General features: G+C 39.2%; 1 protein-coding gene across 1 annotated transcript; it reads right to left on the bottom strand.

The window, feature by feature from the left end:
* Positions 1-1,182: 1,182 nt before the first annotated feature.
* Positions 1,183-7,538, bottom strand: Tmem17 (transmembrane protein 17). The gene is made up of 4 exons (XM_042691218.1): positions 7,324-7,538; positions 3,410-3,513; positions 3,180-3,293; positions 1,183-1,878 (listed from the first exon to the last, which is right to left on the bottom strand). The coding sequence occupies exons 1-4, from the start codon at positions 7,421-7,423 to the stop codon at positions 1,600-1,602; spliced, it is 597 nt and encodes a 198-aa protein (XP_042547152.1). The 5' UTR covers positions 7,424-7,538; the 3' UTR covers positions 1,183-1,599.
* Between the last annotated feature and the right edge of the window lie 7,798 nt (positions 7,539-15,336).

Here is a 15,336-nt window from a genome sequence, read left to right as displayed (position 1 = left end):
TTGCCTAGCACGCATGAGCCCTGGCTTTGATTCCCTAGTACCACACATATAGAAAAAGCCAGAAGTGGAGCTGCAGCTCAAGTGGTAGAGTGCTAGCCTTGAGCAAAAACAGAAACTTAGGGACATTGACCAGGCCCAGAGTGCAAGCCCCCAGGACTGGCAAAAAAATAAATTACATAAAAAAATAATAGCAGAAATAAGTGAACACAACAGTTAGGACAGGTGTGACTGGAAAGTGAGAGTTTTAGATAATGACTAGGTCTGGATACATGGTTCAAGTGGTAGAACACCTTGAGTTCTAGCTCTACTTCTCTGCGCGCGCGCACACACACACACACACACACACACACACACACACACACACGTGTACACACACACGTGTGCACAGGCACATAAACCTTACCCCCATCCAAGTAAGGTGAAGCATAGAGATCCTAAGGTGAGCATGAATTTCAGAAAGAGAAAATTGGAGGGAAAGATTTGTAATGTTGCTGCAACTATTCCCTCAGTAAAACACGTTACTTAAAAAATATCTATGTACCTATAGGAAAGAATACCCTAGAGAAAAATATGTCCCTAAAGATAATCCAATAATTGTTTCAAAATAATGTTCAGATATACTCAAGCAACTTTGTTCTCAACCACATTTCCTTAAATAGATTCCTTTATTTACAAGGGAACATCTCATTTTGGAGGAGGAGTAGAGTCCCTTTGGCCATGTTAGCTGTGTGTCTTAATAGGTACGTGGGTTTTCAAATCAGCCTCATGTGAATTTAGTAGGTATGTTACACTTCTTCAGAGAACAGTGACCTAGTAGATGAGATCACAAGGGTCTATTTAATGTGCCGACTAATTACCTACTACAAATATTAGAGAAGCATCTCTAATATATTTTTTTCTCTTCTCTTGAATTGCTTTAATAGAAATCCATAGTCAAAAGGATTACACAAGACAAAAATGGCTTGTGGCTGATTTTTTTAAACATAAATAGCTTATACTTTATTGTCAAAATTTGCACATCACCACCATCACAAATACTGAACTTGATTTTATGAAAGTTACAATTCTAAGGCAAGATAATACTATGAACATCCACCTGGTCTTCTTTTCTTCAGTGTAACAGCCAAGACTTGGGTTAGAACCTAACCCAAGCAGACATGAAAATTTGGTCTCTTAGTTTTTAAACAGTCTAATACACATGCATATGGACTAGGAAGCATTTCTGTGTGCTTCAAGAAACTTGGTCAGATATGGATAACCGACAAGTTTAAAAGACATACATACATGTCTAGTTACAGATTCTAACTCAGTACAGTACAGTAAAACAAGTAAGCTGCGACTTTTACATACTTGAAAAAGTTGACAATATCAAAAAGCAGATTCAAGATCAGGCAGACAACATCTAGGTTTTAGGAATACTTCACACCTTTCACAAGCCATATGACGCCTTACCATTGTGCAACCTGGGAATTTCAGAGCTAGAAAGCATAATCTTAAAATAATTGCTTTGTCTCTTTTCTTACACTGGATCCCTGATGTTTTCCTAGCTCTTGCAGTCTTCTACAATCATCTTTCAGATTTTCACCCAAGGGCATTGAATCATATCTCTTCTACACATGACCTTATCCTTCTCATGTCTCCCCTGTTTGCAGAGAGCTGGTCAAAGTCCTGGAGATGGAAACGAACTGCCAACTGATTGACCATTTTCCTCAAGGTAAGAAATGCAGAAATAACTTGGAAAGTAAGGAAGATAGTGAAGATGATATGTATTGCTTTTTCCAAGGGCAGATTAGTTAGGCCTTCATTTAAGAGCAAGAACAGAATTAAAGGCAGCTGTAGTAGAAGGCTCAAAAGCCAAAAGCCAGCCAACTCGGGAACCTGCAGTGATAACACATAAGGATAGTAAGATCAGTAAAATGTAGTTTTTTTGTTTATATACACAAACAAGTACCTAGTACTACTATGGATCAATATTATAGGTTTTAGGAGTAAGCCAAAAGGAATATGACACAATCATTTCCCTTAAAGGCCTTAGTCTAGACAAGAAAAGTAAATCCTAGCTACTCAGGAGGCTGAGATCTGAGGATGGCGGTTCAAAGCCAGCCCGGGCAGGAAAGTCTATGAGACTTATCTCCAGTTAATCACCAGAAAACCAGAAGCAGTGCCTGTGGCTCAAGTGGTAGAGCGCTCGCCTTGAGCTGAAGAGCTGAGGGACAGTGCCCAGGCCCAGAGTTCAAGCCCCACAACTGACAAAAAAAAAAAGTAAATGGGAAAACAGTCCTAGAACAGCATACTTCAGTAAATAATTAAATGCACCATTTAGAGGTACAGACCAAATGTTACTAGAACTAACAGTATTAGGGCAGGTGAAAGACTTCAAGGATATATACAGGCTCTTAAAAGTGGTGCAGAAGAAGACGGAAGAAGGTTAAGTAACCAAATGTGAAGCAAGTATGATTGGGAATCAACATAACCTGGCCTGGAGAGTTGGGTTAAGACATGGCAAGAAATTTTTTTAATGCTGTAAGATATGGTAAAGGAGCCAATTTAAACCCTAGAAAGCCACAGAAATATTCTAATATTCTAGAAATTATAGATGGCTAGGCAGCATGATGATTCAGAAAACATGGGCCTAGATTAAAAAAAAGTGTAATAATTCCCCTTCTACTTCTCAGTAAGGATCCAAAGAGACATGATGAATTAGTCAAATATTTTCAAGACTGCTAAGAGGGAAAACTATCAGTTATTGTATACTGACTCTGTTTTGGTTCTTTATATAATGATTTTACTTCATCTCTACAAACTTGGGAAATAAATATTATTTTCCTTATACATGAGGAAACCTGAGCTCAAGAGATTAAACAAATAGACTGCAGTGGGAGAAATGGTCAAGTTGGAGCTAGACCTTAAACTCAGGCCTGTGTCTTTCTACCACACTCACTGCCTTGTACCTGAACAGACCTTACTGCAGGGCAAAGGAAAGTTGTGTGGGGAGGGAGAGGGAGAAAACAAGGGAGGGGATAACAATGTCTGACAAGAAATGTACTCATTACCTTACTTATGTAGCTGTAACCCCTCTGACATCACCCTTACAATAAAACAAAATTAAAAACAAACAAAAAAGCAAAAACCTTACTGCATTAATGCATTGGATTGAAAGGAAGGGAAGAAGAGCCTACCTTCTCCTGTAGGTTGCCCATGTAGCCCAGGTACAACCGGATGGCTTCAATTAAGGTGATTAGGATGATAACAGTGATCACAATGAATTTGTAGTAATCAGGCAAGACTGAATACTAAAACAAACAAAAAAAAAGCAAACCATGATTGTAAACTCTTACATCTAGTAACACTCTAGCACAGACAAAAAGAAAAAAGAACTGCTGCTGACAGTTAGGAAGGACAGACTCACCTTCATGTGAAGCATCATAAGGCAGCTCACCCACCAAAGTGGGAAGAAGTAAGTGTTAAAGTAAAGTGACATCTGCAGTGCCAAACTGGAGACCATTTCATTATCTACAGAAGAGACCAGAGAACAAATTCTTAATTCTGGTTGATATCCTATAAATATTTCATTCCCAGAGAATTAATAACTAATATTGGTGTGATAATTTCAGGCCACTTATAAAAACAACAGTGAAAAGAATATTCATCCTAATATCTTTTTGTTTAAATATTGGTTATCTGGAACTATGCTTCATATTTTTCAATTACTTATTTTACCATTTCAGTCCATTTCAGTATGCTGACTTTTTTTTTTTGCAAACTACTGGTATAGATTGAATGTGGAATGTCAATATGAATCCTGTTGAACAACTGCCTCCTTCATAGACTTCTTAAAAGAGCCTATAAAATCAATGTATAAAATATATAAAACCAAATCTTTTATAGGTTAGTAATTGTTCATAAAAAATTTAAAATTTATAAAGTTTTATAAAAATCTCCTATAAACCTTGTATAAAATTATAAATACAGCCTTCTTTTCAGAAAATCCTGTCCTACTTAGTACCCAATGCAATGATACCTTTCCATAATTCTTTCTTGATCATATCCTCTAACTCCAGAAAAAATTTTCTTTTCCCTCCAGGTACTTACCACTTTCAACTATGTAAGTGCTGACAAAAAACCCAAAAGAACAAAAAAGCCCATATTTCCCTCACCAAGACACAAGCTGGTACATTGAAAAGACTGTAGGCTTTGGAGTCTAAATAAACCTGGAAGCCAGATTTGTGATAAATTATATTATTAATGTGTGTGTGTGTGTGTGTGTGTGTGTGTGTGTGTGTACCAGTACTGGGGGTTGAACTGAGGACCTCTTGCTCTGACAGCTGGCTCTACCACTTGAACCATGTCTCTACTAATAGTTTTTTTTGCCAGTTAATTGGAAATAAGAGTTTGGTGAGTGTGTATGTCTAGGCTTGCTCTAACATTTCATTCTCAAGGATTAATACTAAGGATTTTAGGTATCAGTACCAAGGATATACAGTCACATGAAAGAGCCAATGGTACTTGGCCACGATAAATTATTTAATCTTTTTGAGGCTTAACTTCATCATATGTGAAATGGGAACACTAAGACTACTTCACAGGCTGCTCATAAAGGTTAGGGATATTATAAATTATTTCTCCCATAGTACTGTGGCATCCAGAGTTGACACTAAATAGTATTAGTCCACTTTCCTTCTCATCTGTGTCCACTTATACTCTTATGTAAGCACAGACCATTTCCAATCAGATTTAAGACCCTCCTATCACTAATAACTTGATTTATACATTGTGAATACTAAATACACATAAACAGAACTTGTGAAAGCACACTGTCATAGGACATGACCTTTGCCATTGTGATGAGTTCCAATTATTGAACACCGACTACATAATACCTTTTGCTTTTACTTAAGGGCCCTCAATTAAGAACCAGATTTTAAAGGTATAGTACTATAAAACACATCCTAAATGCAACTAAATTCTGAAGAGTAGATATACATTTTAACATTCTCTAAATGTAAGATTTTACAAAGACTTTAACATTGTTGTTGATAGCATTATTGCTGTTGTTGTTATTTTGGTTGGTCTTGGGGCCTGGGCGCCTGTCCCTGAGCTCTTTTGCTCAATGCACTCTATCACTTTGAACCACAGGACCACTTCCAGTTTTCTGGTGGTTTACTGGTGGTTTATTAAAGAGTCTTCCTGCCCTGGCTGGCTTTCAACTACATTCCTCAGATCTCAGCCACCTAAGTAGCGAGGATTATAGGTGTGAGCTACCAGCACTCAGCAAGACTTTAACATTTAAAAAATAATTTTAAAATTATCTTTAAGAAGCTGTACATAGAGGTTTCAATTCAATATACCCATTTGAGTACAATATATCTTGAAGATAATTTTTAATTTTTTTCTACAGCTAAGTCTTTTTAGCTATCACAATAATTTTAAAATGTAAGAAATAATCATGGTCTTTCATGATTATTATCATCTATTTTTCCTGAACTAAGTTATTAAATTGCCAATGATAAAGCAATGAATTCTTAAAATGTTTAACCTGGAGACAACTTACCATCCTAGAATTTTTTTTAATCCATAATGGTATAATTTGTGGTCAGCTGTAGATATGAGAATGACATAAGCTTGTCACTGCAGTATAAATAAATCTACTTTAAAAAATGTGGGGAAATAATGATAAATTGGTTAAACTAAACATGGTAGTACTTTAGGGGCAGAAATTATACTCAAAAATTTGCCCAGGAGGTTAAGGCAACACAGTTAATAAAAACCCAACTGAGTGAGGGTGGCTCATGCCTATAATCCTAGTTATATTGGAGGCTGAGATCTGAGGATCAAGGTTCCAAGCCAGCCTAGCCAGGAAAAGTCTATGGGACTCTTATCTCCAGTTAACCACTAAAAAGCTAGAAGTGGAGCTGTGACTCAAATGGTAGAGCGTTAGTCTTCTGCCAAAAGGTTCAGGGACAGTGTCCAGTCCTTGAATTCAGGTCCCAAGACTGGCACAAAAAGAAACCCCAACAACCAAAACTGTTAGGGATGAAGTTCAGTGATAGAGCACTTACCTAGCATGAGGGTTCAAATTACACAAAAATTCAAGTTGAGTTCTATGTACATAATTTAAATTAAAACATCAAGGTAGTTGGGCAAACTACTGGCCAACAATGTTCTTGAACTGATAGCTAAAAACATGGTTTTCTCATGGTTAGATGATTGAATAATGTTTTGTGACATATCCGAACCCTATGAAATTCATATTTTGGTGTCTGTAGCTACAGCTTTACTGGAACAGGGCCATGTCCATGCAAGCACTACAAGTACTGTCTATGGCAGTAGCCACATACAACCTATGAAATGTAAAATATTATCTGGCTTTTCCAGTAAACATGTACTGACCCTGTACAACAGGTATCATCAGAGTTTAGTGCCTATAAAGCCTCATTTTAAGAGTCAGAAATATAGAAACCTAATCGTTGACATTTTTCTCGGTGCATCATCCTAAATCCATAATGAAAAAAAGCCTACATCTGAGGATACGCAAATGATCAAGGAGCAAAAATGGGGACTTTTTCCTCTGTCCACTTAACAAACAAAACAAAAACTCCTCACAGCCAACCTTTTCCGAAAGGAAAACAATTCAATGACTGAAAACCATATGTGTTTGGCTGACAGTGTGCTATCATGACGACTTAGGAGGCAAAGGCGTTTTGGAGCAAACTGTATTATCACTTGTCATCATGCTGAAGGTGGTGTCCGGGTTTTTTGTTACTAGATTTAGGAGAAGAATTGTATCTAGACCTGGGAGAAGAAGGCAGGCGGGGGAAGTGTGGATGCAGGTTCTCATACATGGCAGCTGTCCCTGGATATGGACAGAGGTTGAAAGTGACTCGGGAAATGGTCTCTGCTGGAAAACAGCTCCAGGGGAAACGTGGTTCCGGCTGGGAGAACAGAACGGGTGACGCCGTTTCACTGGGGAGGGGACGGGAGGCCAGGAACGGGAGACTCTTCCTGCGGACTCCACCCCGGACGGCAAAGCCAGGGCAGGCCTTGGCGGATGGCTGCGCTGCAGAGGACGCTCTTTATGTTGGTTATTTGCGTCTCCTCGCAGGCAGCGCTGGGCCTCACGGGGCGGAAAGGCTGGCACGTCCTCCGGCGCTGCGCTGGCAGGGGGCCGGCCCAGTGCACCCGACCAGCCCAGGCCGGGCTCCAGATCCCTCCTTGGGCCGAGTTCTCCGCACTGCGGAGACGGGGCTGAGGCCGAAACCGCCATTTTAGGTTCGGGCAAGACATGAACGTTCCAAAACCCGTGCGTGGGCCTGGGCCACTCACCGGGACCCTCATGGTGCTCCGGCTCCGTCCGGCTGGAGTCGCTGAACACCGTCCGGCTGAAGTTTCCCAGGCGCTGGCGCACAGGGTCTGGCAGCTCCATGCCTGAGCCCCCTGTCCCCCTCGACCCCCGGCAGAGACGCTGGCGGTTCTGCGGATTCCACACAGACGCCCGCTCGGCTGGTTTCCACGGCAACCACGGCAACGCCGCGGGCGCGCGTCTGCCCCGAGTTCGCGTGCACGCGCCGGCAGGGGAGGGGCGGGGGGCGTCGGGAGCGGCAGAGCGGTGCTCCGATGCCTGGAGCCTGCGGAACGGCAGATCCCCTGTCCCGTGTTAGGCCCCACCGTCTTAAAAATAAAATAATAAACTGCGTGGGGTTTACTATTAGTGGGAATGCACGTTGATGCAACATGTTTAAAAGAGGGAAATGTAGACCAAAAGCACAGCTTAAAGACTGTTGGCGACCCCACTCCCCGGCTCCTCTTCTATGGAGGCGGAGGATTAATAAAGGAAGGAGATGATTTAAAATAGCAATGGCAGTTCCTTCTAGGTGGAAGGATTGTGAATGATTTAAAATACTTTGTATCAATATTTTCCATCTTTCAAGGAAAATATATTAAATATGTATCACTTGGAAGGCAGGGGCAGGAGGATCCTAAATTCAAGGCCGCTTGGGTTGCATAGTGAACTCCAAGCCAGCTTGGATTACATTGCAACACCTTGCAAAAATTAAAATAATGTCAGGTGCCAGTGGCTCACACCTTTAATCCTTGCTCCTCGGGGCACTCGGATCTGAGGACTATGGTTGGGGAGACAAAGCTGTGAGACTCTCATCTCCAGGTCAGCAGTGAAAAGCTGCAAGTGAGGGGTGGCGCGCGTGTGTGCGCACACACACACACACACACACACACACACACTAACCTCATCTATAGTTGATAAGGATTTTCTAGGCTGGAGTAGCCATAAGTGGTGATATTTTAGTGAAGCATGCATGCATTCATGTTGAGTGTATGAGTGTATACTTAGGAGTAGAATTACTGGGTCCATTACTGTAACAGCCAGCTTTAATAGATGCTGCTAAGAGGTTTTCAAAGTGAAGGTACCAACTCCAGCCATACATGAGCATTCCTGTTACTTGTGCTCCGCCAGCACTTGTGATTTCCCTTTTCCTTTTAGCCTTTCTATGGTTGTGTAGCAAATGGCATCATCTTTTTACAGTCAAAAGGAAAACCACACAGGATTATATAAATATCATCAGGAAGGTATGGGAAGAAATAGATATGTGGCTGGAATTTAAAAGTAATTCAGCGAACGTTGGATACACTTCTACTTACTTTTCAGGTGCTATACTAGGCTAATTAGGGATGTGGTTCCTCTTCACCAAGCTCAGCCCAGTGAGAGAGTGACTGACACAGAGGCGGTAAGTACGGTACCCTGCATGGAGCTCTAATAGAAGAACATGGATGAAGAAGCAATTAATTCTAGTTGGGGACATTAGGGAAAAGCTGGCTTTTTACTCTCTCATTTCAAGATGGGTCTCAGGCCTGCATCTGCAAAAAGGTTCTAAGCACACTTCTGAAGCTGACTGAGGTGTCCTCCTCTGTAATGAACAAACATCTTGTTGCTTTGGGCACACAATTAGTCTCTCTGTTGCATGACTGTCTAATTACATGTCTGTCTCTATTACTACTATACAAGCTCTTTGAGGTCAGAGGTAGACTTCATCTTTTTTTTTTTGGGCCCGGTCATGGGGCCTGAATTCTGAGCCTGGGTGCTGTCCCTCAGCTCTTCAGCTTAAGGCTAGCACTCTACCACTTGAGCCACAGTGCCACTTCCAGCTTTTTTCTTATGTGGTGCTGAGGAATCAAATCCAGGGCCTTGAGCATGCAAGGCAAGTGCTCTACCACTGAGCCACCTTCCCAGCCCTAAGACTTCATCTTTTGATACCTAGCCTAGACTTAGAGCTAGGTGATTACTGAATGGACAATGGGAAGAAAAGGCCTAATGACCACTCCCACAGCTTATTGGATAGTGCAAGGATTTACCCAGCCTTTGTGTAAGGTATACTCTGAACAGCACTGAATTATAGCAGCCAAAGGTAAATAGGGCTGGGGCGTCACTCAAATGGTAGAGTGGCTGTTTAGCAAGCATAAGACCTTGAGCCGCCAAAAAAAAAAAAAAAAAAAGCCCCATTACTAGTAAAAAAAAAAAAAAATTAAAATTAAATAATATGCAGTTTAAAGCAACTAAGAGTCATCTTTTAGCTATCAGTGAACGAAGAGCTGGTCACTGGTGGCTCACACCTAGTCTACTCAGGAGGCTGAGATTTGAGGATGGAGGTTCAGAGCTAGTCCAGGCAGAAGGCAAAGACTCCATAGTCACCAGCAAAAAGCAGGCAGGAGATGTGGCTTACGTATTAGAACACAAGCCAAAGGAGTAAGCCAAGCAAGCATGAGACACCCACCTCATCCCAGTTCAAACCTATGTACCACAAAAAATACATAAGTAAATTAATGAAAAAAAGAGGCAATGGTGATGTAACAATAAGTTAAAGGACAGAATTTAAGAGGAAGGCAATGTGCTTGGGAAATAGTTGTGTCTTATGGATTCATAAATGATAGAAAGGGCTTCTGTTCTTAAAGTATTTAAAGTCATGCAGAGCATTCCATGCAAGATTCGTACCTAGTTCTACAAAGTTAACCTGTTTAGTTTTTATACCAATGTTAATGTTAAGGATAATTGCTATTCCTTCAACTAATTGCTTAATGTGTTTCATTGGGGTTTAGTTACATTTATGGTTCGCTTATTTATCTTCAGAAAAAAATGGAGGCTCATATGATGACTCATTTTGCTTTAACAAGAGGCAGAGTTGTTTGGTATTATTATTATTATTATTTTAACCAGTGCCAGGGCTTGAACTCAGGGTTTGGGCACGTCCCCTGAACGTCTTTATGCTCAAGTCTAGTATACTACCACTTGAGCCACAGTGTCATGTCTGGCCTTTTCTGAGTAGTTCATTGGAGAGAAGAGTCTCACTGACTTTCTTGCCTAAGCTGGCTTTAAACTGTGGTCCTCATATCTCAGCCTCCTGAGAGTAGTTAGGATTATAGGTGTGAGCCACCAGTACCCAGCTGGTATTATGTGAAAAAAACTGATTCAGTGAATTATTTAAATTACTCCTTGGCATAGTGAAAATATAAAATCTCTCCATTTGATACTAATAGTTGAGAAATAATACCTTATGAGAGTATGTCACTCAGTTTATTGCTTAAAACTGATCTATGAAAAATTTCTAAGAATGTAGATAAATGATATATTTTGGGTATAATATCTTCAAATATGGTTCCACATCAAAATTCACGTTAAATTTTTTAATTCTAAATTACCTGGAAGGTAATCTATAATCTTCCATTGTCAACAGATAATCAAAGCTTTTTGAATCCCTCATACAATATATTCTATTCACAGTACTTTTCAAAGGTTTATAAGAAAGCACCAGGCTATGAATTACAGAGAAAGACAAATCTCATGAAAGGAAGTTTTATATTATAGTAAGTGATATTTCAAGGCTGACTTTAATATTTTGCCTTAAAAGTCACCCCATTGAGTATTTTTATTAGAAAAATCCTTTCCCTGTTAAAATGCTATTTATATTCTAGCTTTTGGTTGTGTGGCATTTCTTGTGTCAGCCTACCATACTGTCCTCTGCTGCGCCAGGCAGCTGCTCTGTGCATCACATATGAGGGAGAGAGCAGTGTCAAGCCGAGGGAGAAAGATCAGAAACACAAAACCCTTATGGACACCTCAGACCTGCTGAGTAATTTGTGATTCTGAGTAGAAGTGAATGGTTATTTTATTGAATAAGTTCCATTTTTAGTAGCAACAGTCTTACTCTACTAAGGTATGTGTAAAGCATAAATTATGTCCCCTTTTATGGCAGAATATTTATTTATTTGTTTGTCAGTCATGGGGCTTCAACTCAGGGTGCTGTCCCTGAGCTTTTTTTGTTCAAGGCTAGTGCTGTACCACTTTGAGCCACAGCCCTACTTCTGGCTTTTTTGGCACTTAACTGGAGATAAGCATCTCACACACTTTCCTAGCCAGGCAGGCTTTGAAGACCCTCAGATTTCAGCCTCCTGAGTAGCTAGTATTACAAGCATGAGCCACCAGTGCCCAATAAAATTGATCCTCATTATTTACTCTGGCTTTTTGGTAGTTTATTGGAGATGAGTCTCACCAACTTTCCTGCTCAGGCTGGCTTTGAATTACAATCCTCCGATTTTGGCCTCCTGAGTAGCTAGGATTACAGGTGTGAGCCACTGGGGCCTGACCACTGCACTAACTATGGATGGTTTATTCCTTGTTCCCATTGGCTGGTCTTAAATTGTGGTTCTGTGCCTTTTGTCTTCAGTGAGTTGAATTTTCATATTGCTTAGTGATGTTCAATTTTCTTCCGTAATCACATCAATGTTGCAAGGACATAAATGTTCTAAATGGATAGGCTAGTCTGAAAAGTGTACATACATGTAAAGAGTTCAAATAAATTTGAATTATTATATATGTGTATGTGACATTATTGGAAATGATCTTTACAACTTTGGTGTGGGGAGGAGGTGGGGGAAAGAAAGGATAGTAGGAAATAAAGGAGAGAGTAACAGTGTTCGAAAAGAAATGTACTCATTACCTTACTCTGTACCGCATCTTTACAATAAAATGAAATTTAAAAAAATCGAATGAGGTACATACTAGTTTATGTGCTTTGATATATTTTGGATTCAAAAAATCTTGTGTATTATCTCTCCAAATGTTTCTTCCTCCATTTTCTTTTTTACTTTCTGTTTTTGGAATTTCATATTTAAAATTGAACGTTTTGTGGCAACACATATCTCTTCAGCTTTAAGAATGTGTTTTCTCTCTTTCCCCCACTCTCCATGCTTGGTCTGTGAGTATATTTAGCAGTACAACTGTTGCTTCGTTGGCAGGGCATACTTACTGAGAACAAATCATGTCACTCTAACCTTCGTTTTCTGCTTCGTCAGAATTAGCCCCGTGGTGAAAGTAGTCACATCAATCAGTCACTGAGGATTTCTTTCTGGATGAAAACTCCTCCCACCCCCCTACGCAGGGAAGCAGTGTTAGGCTGTCTTTTGCATAGAGGTGACCCAGCCCAGGAGTCCTCTCCCTGATTCCGAGTAGGATAGTCTAGGAAAAATCCTATCGTTAATTTCAAAAGGAGAGTAAACAAATCCTGAATCAGAAGCCTTTACCATAGGCCGCAACAGAGACACAAGAGAAGACTTTTTCCACAACTGCCTAGCCGTTCCTGGAAGCTGTTTAGTGCTAGTACAAAATGTATCATCTTACAAGAAATCTTATTTCTGAAGGTGGTTTGAATGAGTCTGTTCTTTACACTCAAAAGGGAAATATATGTCTTAGCTTTAGCAAAATATTTCATTAAAACATGTAATACTTTATGTATATTTTTGAGAAATTTTCACTTCTTGCTGTGACTATGTATAATAGTCCTTTTGACTTTATTCTATTGAACACTCATCATCACTTCTGTTGAAGGCATACTTTATCAAATTTACTGAAGAAAATCATTTTGTTTAACCAGATCTTATAGGCTGTAACAATGGTTAAATCTAGTAAAATAACACAATAGACAATTTTGATTACAAAAATATTTTCATTTTTAAATATTTAGAAAGTTATTGGAAAAAGTAATTTTGTACTTAATAGTCTATTTCTTGTGAAAATAACTATGATTATAGTATTACTTTTTAAAGCATTAAAACCTATTTTTAATTTTTTAAGTTTTTTAAGGCTGATATTTATTTGGAAACAAACTATAATAAGAGACAATAATCTTCTTACAAAATAATTATTATTCTAGTACAACATATTCATTTGACTAATACCTTCTCAGAATAATACTATAATTCTAAATTTATTTTTGCTTAAAAATTATAAAGTTTTTCAAACCATTAAATTCTTTCAATTGCATTATTATACAGTGTGGGTTATTAAACAATATGTTGTTATACAGAGGAAATTAAAATGATTTCCCCTCTTTTCCTGCCTTTAAGATTACTGTGAACAATCTGTTTTTTGTTTGTTTGTTTTGTTTTTTGTGCCACTCCTGGGGCTAGAACTGAGAGCCTATACATTGTCCTTGAGCTTCTTTAGCTCAAGCCTAGTGTTTTACCATTTAAGCCATAGCTTCACTTATGCTTTTTTGGTAGCTAGGATTACAGGTGTGAGCCATCAGCGCCCAGCTAAAGATTTTCATTTTTCGGAAGTTAAGGCTATCCATTTGATTGCTTTTGCCTTTTTGAAGATATCTTCAAACTGTATAACTATTTTATCTTTTTACCTTAGCTAATTAATACTTAATATAAATATGCAAAAGTCTGGCTCATAGGTTCAGATTACCAATTAGTAACCTCTGAATGAGGCAGTTATGATGGTGCCAGCAAACTGCGTTGGCTGCCAAAAAACTACTCAGATGTTGGGTTTTGTTGACAGAGGTTAAGGTCCAGAGGCAGGGAGGCCACAGTCCTGGCCTACTGACAAAAGGATTGAGCCTGACAGAATATTTGATTTAGATATGCTGTGGTTATTCATTTTGTTTGCTAATATTTGACCAATTGTCAGGGAGAGCTTGTGTGGTGAAAATAATCCCTCATCTTCAAGACAGAGAAGACATGTTTTCATAGCAGAATAAAGCACATTCAAACATAAAGCTTCAGTAGTTTTTGTTTAGACTTCTAAGATAGCTTCAGAGATTGTCTAATGCAAATTTTACAGGCATTACATCTTCTCAGAAAAACCTCTATGCTTTTCATAATGTCAACTCAATTTCCAAGATGTATAGTGCAGGCTTAACAAGTTAAATTTTCATGAAGTAGGGATTACAAATACAAAATTTAACACTAGATACCTTCGTGGTAAAAAAATAACAAAGACATCAGGCTCTGGTGGCCCACACCTGTAATCCTAGCTACTCAGGAGGCTGAGATCTGAGGACTGCAATTCAAAGCCAGGCAGGAAAGTTCATAAGGCTCTTATCTCCAATTAACCACCAGAAAACCAGAAATGTAGCTGTAGTTTAAGTGGTAGAGTTCTAGCTCTGAGCACAAAATATCAGGACAGAGCCCACACTCTGAGTTCAAGCCCTCACAGAAACAAAACAAAATTCAAGTAAACAAAAAAGAAGAGAAGCAAGCCTGCACCTGTGCCTCTCTTTTATTCAACATTTTAAGAAAAGAAAAAGAAATAAACAATGTAAGAATAAGAAATGAAGTAGTAAAGTGTCATTATTCAAAATCAGAATTTCATATGCCTCAACTTCTTAGTGCTCATTTAGGCAATTTCATTAGCCATATATGTCACATTTCAAGAGTGTTAGGCAGAAATAAACTGTAAAAGTTTTTTTTTTTTTTTGTCGGTCGTGGAGCTTGAACTCTGGGCCTGAGTGCTGTCCCTCAGCTCTTCAGCTCAAGGCTAGCGCTCTACCACTTTAGCCACAGCACCACTTCCAAAACTGTAAAAGTTTTGTAGGAAAATAATCATGGTAAAAATGAAAGGACATTAAAAACCTAAAATAATAGAAGATTTGGAAATATTTGAGCTGGTAAAAAGATTCACAGAACGGGGGCTATGGCAAAAACAACAACAAAAAAAACAAAATAAAAACAAATTAGCTTGCCTAAAATTATATCTCTATCTATCATCTATCTATATGGCACTTGAATATATATATTCAACAGAAGTAGGCAAGAGGAAGAGAGAAAGAGTGCTTGCCTTGCATGCATGAGGCCCTGGGTTCAATTCCTCAGCACCACATAAGCAGAAAAAACTGGTAGTGGCACTGTGGCTCAAGTGGTAGCCTTGAGCTGAAGAGCTGAGGGACAGTGCCTAGGCCCAGAGTTCAGACCCCACAACCAACAAAAATTGTGGCAGATACCTTAAGAGTAGAAAATTCACTGTTACTGGAAGTTTTCCGTCAAAGG

Source organism: Dipodomys spectabilis, unplaced genomic scaffold, assembly GCF_019054845.1.
Source record: "Dipodomys spectabilis isolate Male_0828 unplaced genomic scaffold, ASM1905484v1 ptg000141l, whole genome shotgun sequence".
Taxonomy (NCBI): Eukaryota; Metazoa; Chordata; class Mammalia; order Rodentia; family Heteromyidae; genus Dipodomys; species Dipodomys spectabilis.
This window is presented reverse-complemented; position numbering and strand designations above follow the sequence as displayed.